The 15,436-nt window shown below is 40.0% G+C and overlaps 2 protein-coding genes across 3 annotated transcripts; one reads left to right on the plus strand and one right to left on the minus strand.

The window, feature by feature from the left end:
* The first annotated feature begins 510 nt into the window (after positions 1 to 510).
* Positions 511 to 4,671, plus strand: LOC127766673 (uncharacterized). Its single transcript, XM_052291788.1, has 5 exons — positions 511 to 754; positions 915 to 2,450; positions 2,716 to 2,829; positions 2,976 to 3,107; positions 4,166 to 4,671. The coding sequence occupies exons 2-5, from the start codon at positions 981 to 983 to the stop codon at positions 4,301 to 4,303; spliced, it is 1,854 nt and encodes a 617-aa protein (XP_052147748.1). The 5' UTR covers positions 511 to 754; positions 915 to 980; the 3' UTR covers positions 4,304 to 4,671.
* An 80-nt stretch (positions 4,672 to 4,751) lies between these two features.
* Positions 4,752 to 14,876, minus strand: LOC127766674 (MADS-box transcription factor 14). Of its 2 annotated transcripts, none has more exons than XM_052291789.1 (8): positions 14,314 to 14,876; positions 8,972 to 9,050; positions 6,562 to 6,626; positions 6,374 to 6,473; positions 6,198 to 6,239; positions 5,946 to 5,987; positions 5,722 to 5,861; positions 4,752 to 5,229 (listed from the first exon to the last, which is right to left on the minus strand). In XM_052291789.1, the coding sequence occupies exons 1-8, from the start codon at positions 14,496 to 14,498 to the stop codon at positions 5,121 to 5,123; spliced, it is 762 nt and encodes a 253-aa protein (XP_052147749.1). In that variant the 5' UTR covers positions 14,499 to 14,876; the 3' UTR covers positions 4,752 to 5,120. The 2 variants fall into 2 exon arrangements, with proteins under 2 accessions (XP_052147749.1, XP_052147750.1); XM_052291790.1 differs by having other exon boundaries at positions 5,722 to 5,840; positions 14,314 to 14,870.
* Positions 14,877 to 15,436: the final 560 nt, after the last annotated feature.

Here is a 15,436-nt window from a genome sequence, read left to right on the forward strand (position 1 = left end):
CAGAGCGGTTCATTGCTGCGTGATTAATTAAGTATTTGCTATTTTTTTAAAAAAAATGGATCAATATGATTTTTAAGCAACTTTCATATAGAATTTTTTTTTTAAAAAATGGATCAATATGATTTTTAAGCAACTTTCATATAGAATTTTTTTTAAAAAAAATTACACCATTTAACAGTATAAAAAGCGTGCACGTGGAATACGGGGGAGATGCAGCCTGAGTCCGTCCTGATTCTAGGAGACGGTATCCCGTCCTTCCCGTTTCACGTGCACCAGCTGCGAGGGGGAACGCCCGCTGCGCGCGGGCAAAATCGCTCGCTTGCGGCCTTCTGGTCCATCATTCGTACTAGCCCCACACAGACCACAGCGGCGGCACGCTGCACGCACGCAAAATTTCCACCGGAAAAGCCCATAAAATCCAGGAAAACGTGGTGGTTTTGCCAACCTCCCGCCCCTCGTCCAAAAAAAAGGCCCGGAAATAAAAGCGGATTGGAATCTGGTGGCTCCGGGTCCGTGCGGTGCGGGTGCGGCTCGCTCGACTTGGCGTCGTTGGAGTCCACCTGACCTCCTGTCCTCCACCGCCCGCTTCCCCTCGCCTCGGTCGTCTCGGCTTCGTCTACTCGTCTCGTCTCGAGTCCCCGACTCGGAAAGTCCAAAGCCCCAATCTTTCCGTTCCTCCCCCTCCTCCTCCCGGATCGGAACAGGAGAGCGGGAGCTCCGATTCGGTAGCTTCCCCCCGTCGATTCTCCCCGCTGTAAGCGCGATCCCCCCATTTCCACCTCTTTTATTTCTTTCCGTTCTTGCTCGATCCGGTTCTTGGAAACTAGGGTTCTTGGGGGTTGGGATTGGGATTGGGGTTGGTTTCTTTGCATTTCGGGGGGGTTCCGATTGACCGAATCGAGGTTTGTTCGCAGGATTTTTGCCCTAGCCCTGGCTGACGCCGCTGCTGCTGGGCTGGGGGGCGCCGCCAATCGTTCGCGATGTCGTGGGGGCGATTCCACCGCGCGCCGTTCCCGTCGGGCATCCCGGCGATGACGAGGTGCTCCAGGCACCAGCCCCCCGCGCCGCCCACCGTGGTGGTGATCGATGAAGACGACGACGACCTAGGCGACGGCCCCTCCGACGAGGAGGTCTTCATAATCGATGGTGATGCGGCGAAAGGCCGCGCTTCTTCTGGGTGCAAGACTAAGAGAGGGAACAGCTCGTGTAGTAATGTGATTAACTTAGATGATGATGATGAGGAGGAGGAGGAGGAGGGTAAAGAGGAGGGTGGTGGTGGTGATAGGGCAGGACCCAGCTCTGCCGGTGCTGCCGCTGGTTCTCCAGCAGTGACGACGCCCGGCCGTGTCTCCCCGAGAAACAGATATGGACTGGATTATGTTTCTGACAGTTATGAGAGTGATTCGTCTGAAGGACACTCCGACGGAGATGATGGCTCGGATTGTGAGATTCTTGATGACGCCTCTGGGTCAGCTCGCAAACAGTGGGAGAAGGCTGCTTCGAGGAAAAGCATGCCTCAAGGTTTCCGGAAGAGTACATCCACATCAAGTGCCGAGTCAAGTACACAGCCAGATGAAAGTGAGGAGAATGATGCAGAATGCGATATAAATGAGTACATCAGGAAGTATTTTAGTGAAGATGTATTGAAGAAAGGTGGACCAATCAGTACAAGCGGTGCAAATGCTAAATCTTCAGTTCCAGATGCCCATGATTGTTCAAAGGGCAATGCTTCCAATGCAAATGAAGCTGAAGACTGCAATGCCACCTCCAGAATTGATCCTGACCCAGCTTGTAATGACGAAGCAACTCATTCCCAAAATGGTTCTGTGCCTGAAAAAACTGCAGAAAGAAGTCAATCTCCACACATAGATGAAACCTTTGAACCTGAACAATGTACAGACTACAGCTTTATCTCTGCCAACAGGGTTTTTCCTGCATGCTCCTCAGCAAATTGGAAGGATCAAAGTCCTACATTTGTCAGTACTCCTGAAAAGCTGGATGAAAAGTTATCTGATGGCACATATGCACGGAAGGATGAAACACTAATAGATGCTCACAATAAAAGTACCACAAAGAACAAAGAGATGTGTCCTAAACCAGATAATGGTTCTCTCGATGGTCGACTAACAGAAGATCCACCTCTTTCTAGCAGATGCGACTGCTCAAAGCAATCCGAGAAAAAATCGGCACATTTAGATGCAAACTGTTGTGCATCTGCTGCTTCCTCCAATAAGAATCCTTCTGCAAATGTCATATTGGGAGGTTGCATGCCACCTCAGAAGGATTTAGTTGATGGTCCAGAAAAATCAGGCCAACCTGCCGTGGCTCAGGTTGCTGCAGACATTCAGGATGGTCTAATCGGTGCACGTGAAAAGCACAAAGAATCCGATGAGTACAAACGGGCACAGGAGGAGGAGTGGGCATCCAGACAGCGTCAACTGCGAATACAGGTACGATTTGTGCCGCTTTTAGTTTAATTGTTCTAAAGTTATACAAGAAGGATGTGAACTGCATGAATATTAGAATGTAAATAAGTTCAGTGTTAATCTCAATGAGCATTATGCTATTGCACTATATTGTTGGAATGTTTAGTTTTGAGGACATTGCGGCATGATAGTGTAATCACAAAACAAATAAATAAATGGATAGCAGGCTGAGGGAAGCAAGTAGCACCTACATGCAATTCATGATGTTTCCTTTTAAAAATTATTGCAGGCTGAGGAGGCACAGAGGTTGCGAAAAAGAAAAAAGGCTGAAGCAATGCGATTACTTGACATGGAGAAGAGACAAAAACAAAGATTAGAAGAAGTCCGTGAATCACAGCGAAAGGTATCTTGTTATAACCTCTAGCATATTAGCAAACACTTGCATGATTCTCTATTGTCCGCCTATGTGTTTTCAAGAGCATTTGGTTGCTTCAATCTTTATGTGCTATTGTTTAATATTTAGATTGTTCCTTTATTTTGTTGAATCAGAATGAAGCGGATATACAACTAAAAGAAAAATACCGAGGGGTGGTGAGATTGGAGCTCGAAAGTATGGAAAGAAGATACATTGATATGGCTTCTATATTGCGTGCATTAGGCATTGCTGCTGAAGGTGGTGAGGTATATTATTCATATTCAACCTATCTCTTCCTTGTAGTAGTAAAGTTATTATTTGCTGCTGTTTTTCTTCTTGTTATATCTTATCTGTCTCTCCAGTACAATATAAAATGCTAGTATCCCTTGTCCCTTGCATATTGCTGTTAAACTCAATACCTTATAACAGTAAGCTTCATGAACAGTTGTACGTTGTCCATTTCATGATATCCATCTCATTCACGGACCAACCACTAATTGATCTCTAATAAAAAGATGAGGAATTGCCATAGATTTTCATGCTAAATTGCAATCTGGAACCACTTAACCTCTTCTGAAACACTATGATGGACTGAAATTTTACTCCCTATGTTGAATTTTTAGGCACCTCTAGATTTCATCTTGTTGATTGAAACGCACACACAATAAACTATGCAAAATTTGTATACACCATTTCTGGCTATCAACTTCCATGCTTTACATTCACATCCATGCAATTCAGTTGCAAACAACACTATTTCGCATGGAGAGAACTATAGTTAATGCAGATTATTGCGTTATTACTACAAGTAGTTTGGTTTTTACCTTCCTTTGATAGTCTCTGCTTAGTTCAAAGCCGGGTAACAAATTTTAATAGAGGGAGTGATAATTATACTTGATTTACTAACGGATAAACATTGTGAAGCAACATTTCTTAGGAAAATTGGCAAACATTATGAAATGGAAGTAGTTATGTTTTATGTACCATATGAAACCAACTTACGAATCTGTTACTTCAAGTGAATTAACTTATTACTTGTTATTGTTGTGGCATAGGCATAGATAGATATATGCACTTGGAAATTGTATTTCAATTTTCTATGGAGAAATCCCAAATTCGTTTGTTTATTTATAGAAGAGATAGCTTCTCATGACAAATTTTGGAAGAAAGATTTGCCAATTATTGCCTCTGGCAATCTAGGCGAGATCAATTACCACCTTATGCCATGTTCTGATATAAGTTCATAAAATGATACCCATAAATGTAAATAAGGAATTATTGATCTCTTCCCTCTGACAATTGTTTAATATGAAACTTTTTTCAGGTTAAAGCTGCTTACAAGCAAGCTCTTTTGAAATTCCATCCGGACAGAGTATCAAGAAGTGATATGTATCAACAGGTCAAAGCAGAGGAGACATTCAAGTTCATTTCACGCCTGAAAGAGAAGATGCTTCGAGTTTAATACTAGCATATCCCTGTTCAGTTAAATACAACCTCTGACCAATATCTTTATGTTAAAGTTGTGGCTAGATTAATTTATTCATAGGCTGAGTTCTCATCAGCCGGCACATAGTTCCACAGTTCTGAATGCCATTCTTAGAAGACTAATGCTTAGCATTCGTTATCCTCTCTTGAGAATTTTTAGTGGTAGGGGAGTCAGCAGTGACAGTGAGCTTGGGCGCCTTGGTATATTTCTTGGTTTTTGTAATGGGTAAAATGTTTGTATAGGAGTGACGGCAGAAGATCATTATATACAAGATGATCTCCCATTATTTAACTGAGAATGTCACGCCTTATTTTCTTTGTAAACAGTCGAACGATTTATGCCTATCAACTTGTTCGCATACAATTTATTCGTTATGCAGTATGCGCTCAATCAGCTCTGCCGGTGATCGGACAGATTCAGCTCCAATCAGCAAGATAACGGAGACTTATTGTCTACAAAGTTTATTTATCTTACAGTAATCACACTATGCACAATGCTGAAATTCGCTATTTAAGTCACACATGACACCAATGGAGATGGTTGGAAACGGGAAAATTTGTTCATGCTACTCGCATATATTACATGGGTAAATTACTGGTGGGAGGAAGACGGTGCTGGACGAAGCCAAAATATACACATTGCAGCTTGCTACTAATGCTGAATTTAGGGCTAAAATGCTTTCCTCGTCTCGCAACCGCAAGATGACAATAGTACTAGTAGTAAACCAGAGCAGCAGGCGACCGGACCGGGTCAGGTTGCAACTTGTGATTACTGGTATGGATCTGAAGCCTCCTTAGCCGTTGATGTGGCTCAGCATCCATGGTGGCAGCCCAATGCGAACATGCTGTGGCTGCCCTGCTGCTACATCCTCTATCCTTTCGCCAGCTGCTGCAGGGTAGTTACTGTGGAACGAATAAGCACCCCCTCTTAGCTACATCACCAACCAAAATGACAAGAAAAAGCCCGCTGGCGTTTTGGGGGAAAAGGGGCAGATTTGGCGTGTTTTCAGACAAAAAAAAAAGCGTAAAATTCTGAGGTGCCTAAAAAAGGTTTGATAGTTATTGGTTTATACAACCTTGTTAGAACTTTCAGTTGTTTGGTGGTTGGTGCCAAAATATGCCCCTATTAAGTTGTTGGTATTTTTAATAGTATTTTAGCTAATGTTTGATTTGCTATTAAAATATACTGATAACATATATAAGTTGACAAAAAAATGTAGCACTTCCAATATTTGTCTAGGTTTTAGTATCGTCAATATTTTGATATGGTAGTGAACTAAACGAGCCATTTAATTTTGTTTTCTAATAAAGCTGGATCTAATGATCTTTAGTCCAAAAGGTTATTCGTCTGTGCTACATAAGGACGAAACTAACTTCAGGCTGCTAGTTACTTACCTGATATTAGTTGTTGGAAGGGCTTCCCTCATCATGAAGGAGGATGATGAGGAACTTGTTTGAGGTTGTGTCTGGTCCCATTGCACTTGTTGCTTCTGGACTTTCTGCTTCTCCACCAGCTGTAGGAAGGAGGAAGGGTTCTGTCAATTTAACTTGATTGATGTTAAACAAACCAAGATCAGCTGAAGCATGGAAACTAGGGGGCATCAAGGCTAGCAGCCTACTTCTTTCTGTAGGACCTTATTCTCCTCCTGCAGTGACTTTTCCTGCAGCAAGAATCCGGCGTGCATGTTAGAAAATGAAAGTGTGGCAGCACTTGCAGTTGCAAGCATGGCGGGAACTTAAAATAAGAGTGTGAAACATAACACGCGATGGTATCAACTGGTGGCCGGCCAAAGATTTCTCGAGTTTTGACAAGGTTATTTCTAGCAAGTCCCAGTACTCAATTAAAGGTCTAACATGGTTGACAACATTACCTTCCGTTGAAGCTCGTTAATGGACTCGAGCATTAGTTGGCTCTGCACATAAAGGAGATTTGTAATTGTCAGCTCGTAAAACATACAGGACATCTATATTTAGCTGTATAAAAACCATATAAATTTTGCACATATTGTTGATATCAGCCTTGAATAATTCTCATCACAAAAACCACCTTTCTGGATCTGATATGTTTCAACGAATTTTCCAGCTGCTGCTCCAGCTGCTGCAGCTCTTTGAGATTCAAAGATTCAAGATCCTCTCCCATGAGGTGCCTGCAGGATTTAAGGCGAACAATTTTATGTCAACAGTGTATAGTACATAATGTCATAATGGCACCAGTTGTGAGTAGTTTCCAATTACTTTTGACATTTCTGTATTGTCTCAACCTTAGCCTTCAGTTTCCTATATTCGTGGCACCAGTTGCCCTATACAAGCAAGCATAGAAGATTTACATTAATAAATTTGAGTAAATAGGAAGTATCACAGTACTATTCATACATTAGCTGATATTTGAAAAATTGCCAGGAAGAAATGATTGTGCAAATGATTGTGCCCTTTGGAGTACCTTGAATTTCTATATTAACAAGTGTAACTTTAATCGATTTTGGCACTGCATATAGCTAAAACTGTGGACACCTAGAACTGCAAGATACCTCCGTGGAGAATTGCTTAGGTACGGTGTATATTGAATAAATGGATTTACTTCAGTGTGCTTGCAGTAAAATATGATTAACTTTGTCCCCCACTCCACACTTACCTTTTCTTCTCGACACTCATCAAACTAAATTTACTGGTGGATGTACAGTGACCTCCACAATTCTAAGCACAGAATCACTAATATTACAAGTTTAGAAATTGAATGTGCTGAAGAGTATACAATAGTGCCATCCAAAATCTATATAGAGAAAAGCTCTAAGCAGATAGTGCATGTTAGGAAAGGGAACTATAATGTATGTTTCCTTGACAATTCATCAGCGTGATAACTATATTATCTACTATCTCCAAAGTAGCAAACATTTCTAGGAATGATAACAGGGTTACAGTCTGCCTAGCTAGTTCAGCTTTTTGTAATATCTTGATTAGAAAATTCTCAGTCTCACTCTTTGTGGTATGAAAATATGACTTACCACTGTCTGCATAATAACTACATTAGTTCAGTCAACAATGTTCATATACAGCAACTTCTTACAAAAAATATTGCAAACGAAGAATATGCATGTCTACATGGGGGATGCTAATTGGCGAGCGCAAGTCAGTTACAGAACTGGCGCGTGCGCCAGCTGGCGGTCCCACGCGATTTTTTTCCTTTTTTTTTTGTGTTTCCTTTTTTTCCATCTTTTTCGTTTTTTTTTCTTTTTTCGCTATTCTTTCGTGTTTTTTCTGATTTTTTTAATTGTTAGGACACGTGTTTTCAAAAATATTTGAGCTGAAAATTTTCAAATCTTAACTTGAAAGTTTTTCAATCTGAACTTGAAAGTTTTCAAATCTGGGCTTGAAAGTTTTCAAATCTCGAGTTGAAAGTTTTCAAATCTAAACTTGAAAGTTTTCAAATTTGGACTTGAAAATTTTCAATCGCGAGTTGAAAGTTTTCAAAGTTTATCTTACAAATTTAAATGTCGAGTTGAAAATTTTTAAAATTTGAATTCAAAGTTTGAATCTTAAGTCGAAAGTTTTCAATATGTTAGAAAAAAAATCTTCCAATAGAAAGAAAAATCTTATCTTAATTACCGTCATTATCTAAAACTAATTCAGTTAGTTAGAGTTGTTAGGAGGTAAACGCTCCCGGAACGCGCGCCGCCAGCGTGCGCGCGCCCGGCAGCTTTTCCGGTCTACATGTATCTAGCCATAAAAGAACTTCTGATTTTGGAGTACACCATTAGTCCATCAACCCCAACTAAAGAGTAAAGATTATTCGTAACAAATAGACGAATGGATCTTTTTAATAGCATAATTGACTATAGTAAGTCCCAGCTAAATGAAAACAAGGATTATTTAAGGTTCCAAACTTCTGATGAGCCACGCCAAAAGTTCTGGAAAATGTTTATTTTGTTTTATTTGATGAAAAATATGTTTTGTGATATTCTCTGGCACACAAAATTCCATAATGAGTGTTGATGTAGTCATGCATCCAAAATTTTTTTTTATAGTTTTTCATTAGGCAATAACTATGATTTTGTTCCAGTAAAATCCACAAAAGGTATATTGAATCATAGTGTAAAAAATGTTTGAATAAGAGGGAACTGGCAAAGCTGTATACGTGTAAACAAACATGGAAGATAAATTTGATCTAATTTGTGAACAAAATTTCACTTATGAAATGCAACAATACCACAATTTTTAATGATCTGACCTGAGAGAGAGAGCCTAATTAATTGCACCAATATAAAGAACAGTTCAGTTTGAGTTTTCAAGATTTCAGACAGCAAATAGGTTCAATTGGGCTGGGATGCCAAAAGGTCAGGACGCTATGTAATAAAAAATGGATATAATCTAATTTAGAATAAATCTACATATTTGATAAGTACATTGAAGTAAGAGATTACTGTTCAAAGAGATGTAAAGCAATATTTATTAAAAGTTGATCTACATAACAATGGAAAATTGCCATAAAAAATGACGCCTAATTGATTTATCCAACTTGAGGAGAGCTAAAATGTTGGATGTACCCGTCTTGAATGAGTCAACCGAAACAGGTGTAGTGAAAAAGTTCAAAAAATAAACAAGATATTGAGATATGAGAAACAACAGAATTAGAGCTCTTTATTTTTACCTGAGTGTCAGATTCAGCTGAAATAAGGACCTTTTCTGCATAGGAGTAGCGCTCATAACGTTCAAGGATTTTGTCCATACTGTGAAAAATGAGGAATATACGTTTCATCATTTGAAATAATTGTAATAATAACTAAGCAGTATATATATTCTTCCATCTCAACAACAAATGCACATATGGCTGTACCTTACCTTTTCATATACAGGTCAGATACATACACTGTATTTATGATTCTGGTCTGTTTTTTCTTGAAGTCCATTTTTTTAAGAAAGGATAGGAATTTAACAGGAAACCTACTTTAGTTTCCAGGTTTAAAACAAAACGAAGGAAGAACAAGAAAGTTGCACAGGCGCGCACACACACTTCAAAATCTACTTGAGTGCAACCCCTTATGTTTTAACATGGAGTTGTTTTAGAAACTGCGTATGCAGTATTGTCAAAACGAAAAGGTGTATCACTGTAACATCCTAACTGAAGGATGCCCATTTCTTTGAATGTCTTAATAGGTAAGTTAGTGACTATCACTATGATGAGAATATATATATATAAGTAATACAAAACTAGATATTGTTATATATTTATGTGTTGAAGTAACTTACATATTGTGTGGGAATATAATATCAATACGATTTCACTTGCCATACATGTACTAACCAAAATCATAGGACTAGCAGCATCTAACAAAGGCCCTTAACTACTAATAATCTCTAGTTCAAAACATGAATAGGTTTCTCAAATGTCACAGTGGATATTATGACATGTAAATGCGTAACCCATAATAAAATGCCATTTGTTTTATTCAAATTCTTTTTTGCAATTATGTAAAAAAAAAAGAGTCATGCTTAAACTACCTTTGATGCTTAAAACACATCACAACAAAATAAATGACAATTACGTATTTTTTAATAAGACAAACGGTCAAACATATGTATAAAAGTCAACGGTGTTATACATTCAAAATCCAAATGGGGGTACTTCGTAGTGGTGTAAATAACAACACCTACATTTTGCAGTTTATTCTTATAAGGACTTATGTAAGATATAATACAGAATAGATTTGCCAATCTACTTCTAACACAAGAGTTGGATTAACACACCACCCCCTCACACACAGAACCCTAAAAAAACAATAAATTGTTGTATTTATGCAGTTCATGAAAACGGTTTTTTGGGCAAAGCTAACAATAAACATTTTCATATATCAGAATGATCAGCTTTTGGTGGTAGCACTGATATGTTTCAAGTTCTAAAACATTATTAAGTCTTACTCCATCCGTTTCATATTACAAGTCGTTTTGACTTTTTCCCAAATCAAGCATCTTTACATTTGACCAATTTATAGAAAAAAATAGCAACATCAACAATACCAAATTAGTTTCGTTAAATTTAATATTGAACATATTTGATAAAATATTTATTTTGTGTTAGAAATGTTTTTATTTTTTTCTATAAATTTAGTCGAACTTAAAAATAGTTTGACTAGGAAATAAATTCAAAGTAACTTATAATATGAAATGAATTATAAATGGAGGGAGTAGCTTCATTGTTTGCTAAAGTATTTCCATGTTCTTGAGGCACTTTGAACAAGTTCACTTTATAACCAAAGGATATATACTTTCTACGGCATACTAAAATGTCAACCTTTCAAAAGGGTCTGTATAACCTTTTGGGGAAAGATAATATGCATATATATAGAAGGTATACTTCTGGGGCAAAGTCAAGGTAAACATGTAATACAAGCATACATGTCAAGAAAAGCTTAAGCAACTGAACTGTATCTCATTTTCGTTAAGAAAAAGAAATGAAACAGGATAGCAAGTATAACTATCTATAGAAAGAATTAAGGGGAAATACAACACCCTAGACTCTTAAGCAAACATAACTTTGTTGAAAGAGAACATATTTGCTTCTTATTCCTAGACAGGGTCTAATCAATGATAATCAAGTAAGATCACATGTGATATTGGGTTGTCTACATTAACTAAATGAATACTCTGCCGCGTTGCTGCGGGAAATTAAGTTGCATAATATATACAAATAAGATGAAATATGAATATTAAAACTAAAACAAATTGATACTTATGAGTTTGAGGCCTAAAAATGATTGAGATTACTTGGTGTAATGAGAGAAGAAAGAAGAGACAATTTGAACCATATATCTATTATCCAATGGCTAGAAATAATTGGGGTAATGCAGTCTAATAAGAGGAGAGAAATATCATTAACTACACTTAGTGGAGATGAACTATATAAGTATATAGGATAACTTGAAATTAATCAACCTATGGAAAATTAACAAAATTATTACAAAAATGAAGTGTCAAGAGAATTAATACAGTATTAATGCTTAAAAGATATTGTGAATAATGCAATCCAAACTGAAAATTTATCATTAGTCCCGGATATATACAGACGTTGCTACAGTTCAGTCAACAGCAGGAATCAACTCAATACTGTATAACCAAATAGCTGAACAGGTATATTATGCGGTTATGAGTTTGTATGTCCTACGCGAGTTGGACCAGTAGGCCTCCGAGCATAGTTAGACCAATTAATGCCCGCAAATATATATCCATTTTATTATTTTGGGCTAACTTATAAGAGAATATTTGTATTTTTCTGAATCAAGTAGACTGGAAGTCTGGAACCCTAATAGCGTGTGAAACAGTGAGAGCCAGAGTTAACTCATTGCCGACTCATCTATATACGGCTAGATGCAATACTACAAGAGTCTTGTTGTGAAAACAGCATGCAAGTCGCTGCGAGCTCTATTAATCAAAGCAGAGTTCTGAACTTCGTGCATTGGATTAAGATGGAGGAAACCAACTTTACAATTCTACTGCTTATAGTTAAAAAGAATTAAAATATCTCCCGAGTCACTTCAAATATGACTACTGTTTGTCTGGGTAGACGTTCATCGTCCAAAGAGCAGTAGGAGAGTATTTTACTACATTTGAAGTACGGAGAGTTTTCTAAATTGGCACCCAAACAAATATGAAAGAACTAGTGTCTTGCTACTCCTAAACGACAAGCATTTATAAATATTACCCATCGTACCAATGGAGTAGGCTCAATATTCTTATTGGCGCAGTAGGTAACTACTTGCTTAGCTTTAACAAGAAAGCCAGTCGATCTATTGCCTTGTGATGAATTGTAAGTGGTTGCATTTGCCGCTACGTATGCCAGCTTAAGGAATGCTAATTAAAGTAACATCTTAATTAAAGTTCGAAGAGGATTTGTCATGTTTCCCAACTAGGTTCATGAAAGCATCTGTTTAAAGCTAAATCTTGGAAAAGTCTTAAGAAGGATTAATTAGCATAACTACAGTACCCTGCAGGAACCTAATGGAGTTGATTTCCAAATAAGACGTTTAATGACGTACGAGAAACGAAAAAAAAAATCAGATTAATCCATCGGCTCGTGTACTCCCACCCCAAACTTGATACCTTGAAATCCAAACACTGTTACCTCACGTGAAGCTCTACTCCTATGTCTTAACTCACTGATCAATGGTTAGAGTGAGAAGGATTTCAAAATATGTGATACTAATGACTCTTATCTAGAGATGTGGTTGCTAGCATTATGGGGATGCCCAACACACTACCCTTATTGGATTAAATCAGCGAGGAGTTAATTAAGTTAACTAGTCGTTCATTCATAGAATTAGAATAGAGTATAAGCTGATAATCACTGATCATATGGGGAGTCTGATTAGTAGATATAAGGATGCCCACAAAACTGAAGAAAATTTATAACAGCCAGATCAAACTCTATTCGTATGTAGTGAGGAAAAAGGAGAGATAAGAAAATTTTTAACTTAAAAAATATATAAGAACTGGAATTAACCATCAAACTCTAAGATTTGCATGTTGAGTTAACAAAGCTTGCATAACAATGCATTAATAGTAAATCATTGTCGAAAACATCAAGAAGGATAAATATCCTTCAGATGATATGGTATACTGGAAGCATCCAACGTTTTGCTTCTTAGTTCTAAATTTCTAATGTCTGTTTCTTCAGGAACCATATGCACATCCCAAGAAGAACCTGACAGAATAGGTAGAACCCAGCAACTAAAGCGCTAACTAGGATGAACCTTTAGCTTATAAGTTCATTTTTTTCCTGTTAACTCCTCTCTACCTCTTACTAAGTCTTAACATCTTAACAGACCTCCGATGTAATGTTGTAACCTTTGTACCTCCCCTCTGAACTAAGAAAATCGAATGAGTTAAGTGGGAAACTCTCCCCCAAGGTGACTTTTCGATAAAAAAGAAGCAGCATGAAACCAGTCTGTAATCAGGCTAGCTAGAAGCATGGATGTTTCTTCAGAAACCATGTACATCTCAAAAAGAACCTTATAGGAAAGGTAGAACCCAGCAACTAATGAACCATTAGATTGAACTAATGACAGCCGGGAATTAAGAAGTAAAGATTAAAGGCCAGCCCTAGCTTATAAGTTTGTTCTAGTAAAATCTTTTCGTTCTGAAAAGCATGGCATGCATCAGCAAAGAGTCCAAGAAAGCTAGAGGCAGACGAACCAGCGAAAAGGGTTCCAACAAGTCACCAGCAGCTTAAGATATGAACTCCTCCATCTCCCGATGCATCCCGTTTCATCTTCTCCCTTAATATGCTTAGTTGCCTCAAGAGAAAGAGATGGCCAGGGAGAGAGAAAGAAGATCTAAACGAGCCCAGAATTAATATGGGGAGTAGTGAAGAAAGAAGAGGCACACACAACACAAGCAGCAAGTTCAGTAGAATTTTAGATGAACACAAGCCAAGACCATTTTAATCCCCAAATAATTCCAGGTCCATCAAATCTACGTACTAGAGTTCCTAGCTAATCACCCCTCTCCCCTTTGGGTGCAAAGCTAGCTTGTCGCCAAGCAAGCAGCACCCATCGGCAGGGCCAAAAAAAATTCCCCAAATAGCGCAGCAGCAACGCCCTCTCCAGCGAAAGCGGAGCATAAAATTACCCTCGTACGGGCACTATAGCTACAGTGCACAGATGCAACGCATCTCACCTCACGCCGTCAGCTCAAAGCCTGAAATAGCAAAACACGCTGCCTCCTCCATCGCCGGCAAGCAATCAACAATCGCAGCAGAAATTCAAACAGATTATTGGGGATAACCCCGAAACACACGCAACAAAATTAATTCGAGCAATCAGGACAGATCGAATTAATCACACACAGAATTCAAAGGCAATCGATCGATACGAACAGAACGGAAACGGGAACACATCATGTAGCGCAAGGATTGCTCGATTAAGCGAAAAGAACTGAAAGCTTAGAGACAAGCGATGAGGATGAAATTTAATCAAGCACACGTACGTACGTACGTACCATGAGTCGGTGGCGTACTCGTAGAGCTTGCCCTTGGTGGAGAAGATGATGAGCGCGACCTCGGCGTCGCAGAGCACGGAGATCTCATTCGCCTTCTTGAGCAGCCCCGACCTGCGCTTGGAGAAGGTCACCTGCCGGTTGATCTTGTTCTCGATCCGCTTCAGCTGCACCTTGCCCCGCCCCATCTTCCTCCTGTTCTTCCTCCTCCTCCTCCTCCTCCTCCTCCCTCCCTCCCTCTCTCTCTCTCTCTCTACCTCCAACCAAAATTAACCCTACCCACCTCGCTATCAGCGACGACCACTAGCCCTATAGCCACACCTATCCCCACACGGCAACTACTGGTGGTGGTGGCTGCTGGCTATCCGCCTATCCCCTAGCCCCGGCCCCCATCACGTGGACACGGCGAGACGGCGGCGGAATGCGTCGCGCGCGATGGGGGGGACCGATCGATCGATGGATGGATCGATCGAGTGGGGGAGACGACGACGACGACGACGACGAGGAGGAGGAAATGGGGGGATTTTAAAGGGAGCGCGCGCCGGATCGGAGGAGGAGGAGGAGGCGGTTTGGCGATACCGGGATGGTTTCGATCGCCTCCGCTGTCGAACGGCCATTGGGCGAGGCGGCGCCGGCCCGGGCCCCGCCTCCCGGCGACGCGTGCGTGCGTCGTACTCTCGTGGGCTTTTCTGGGCCGATCCTTTTTTGGGCCGTCTCGTCTGGCCAGGCGGTGGGGGTGGGCCATGGCTTTTCCTGCCCAATTAGGCCGCGGCAGCAATGCGTCGTGATGGGACGGGATGGCTCCTGGCTTGGCTTGGCTTGGGTCGGCCGCAAAACAGTGCCTGCGTCGTCTCGTCTCCCGTCGGCCCCGGCGAGGGGGTGTGCCCATCAATGGCGTCGCCTGTCGCTCCCAGAGTGGATGATTGCCTGATTGGCAGTTGGCACCCCTGCAGCTCTGCTTTGGGTTGAATGCAGCAAAGGCATTCGTTCTCTTTCTGCTGCTTTTGACCTTTGTGGATGAATGCATTTCCTCCGTATTAAAGCCTGTTTAGTATATCTTCATCTCTTAAAATTTAACTTTAGGAGTTAAAGTTTAAAGTGAAGTTGTGTAGTGGTCTGAACTCAA

This window comes from Oryza glaberrima, chromosome 3, assembly GCF_000147395.1.
Source record: "Oryza glaberrima chromosome 3, OglaRS2, whole genome shotgun sequence".
Taxonomy (NCBI): Eukaryota; Viridiplantae; Streptophyta; class Magnoliopsida; order Poales; family Poaceae; genus Oryza; species Oryza glaberrima.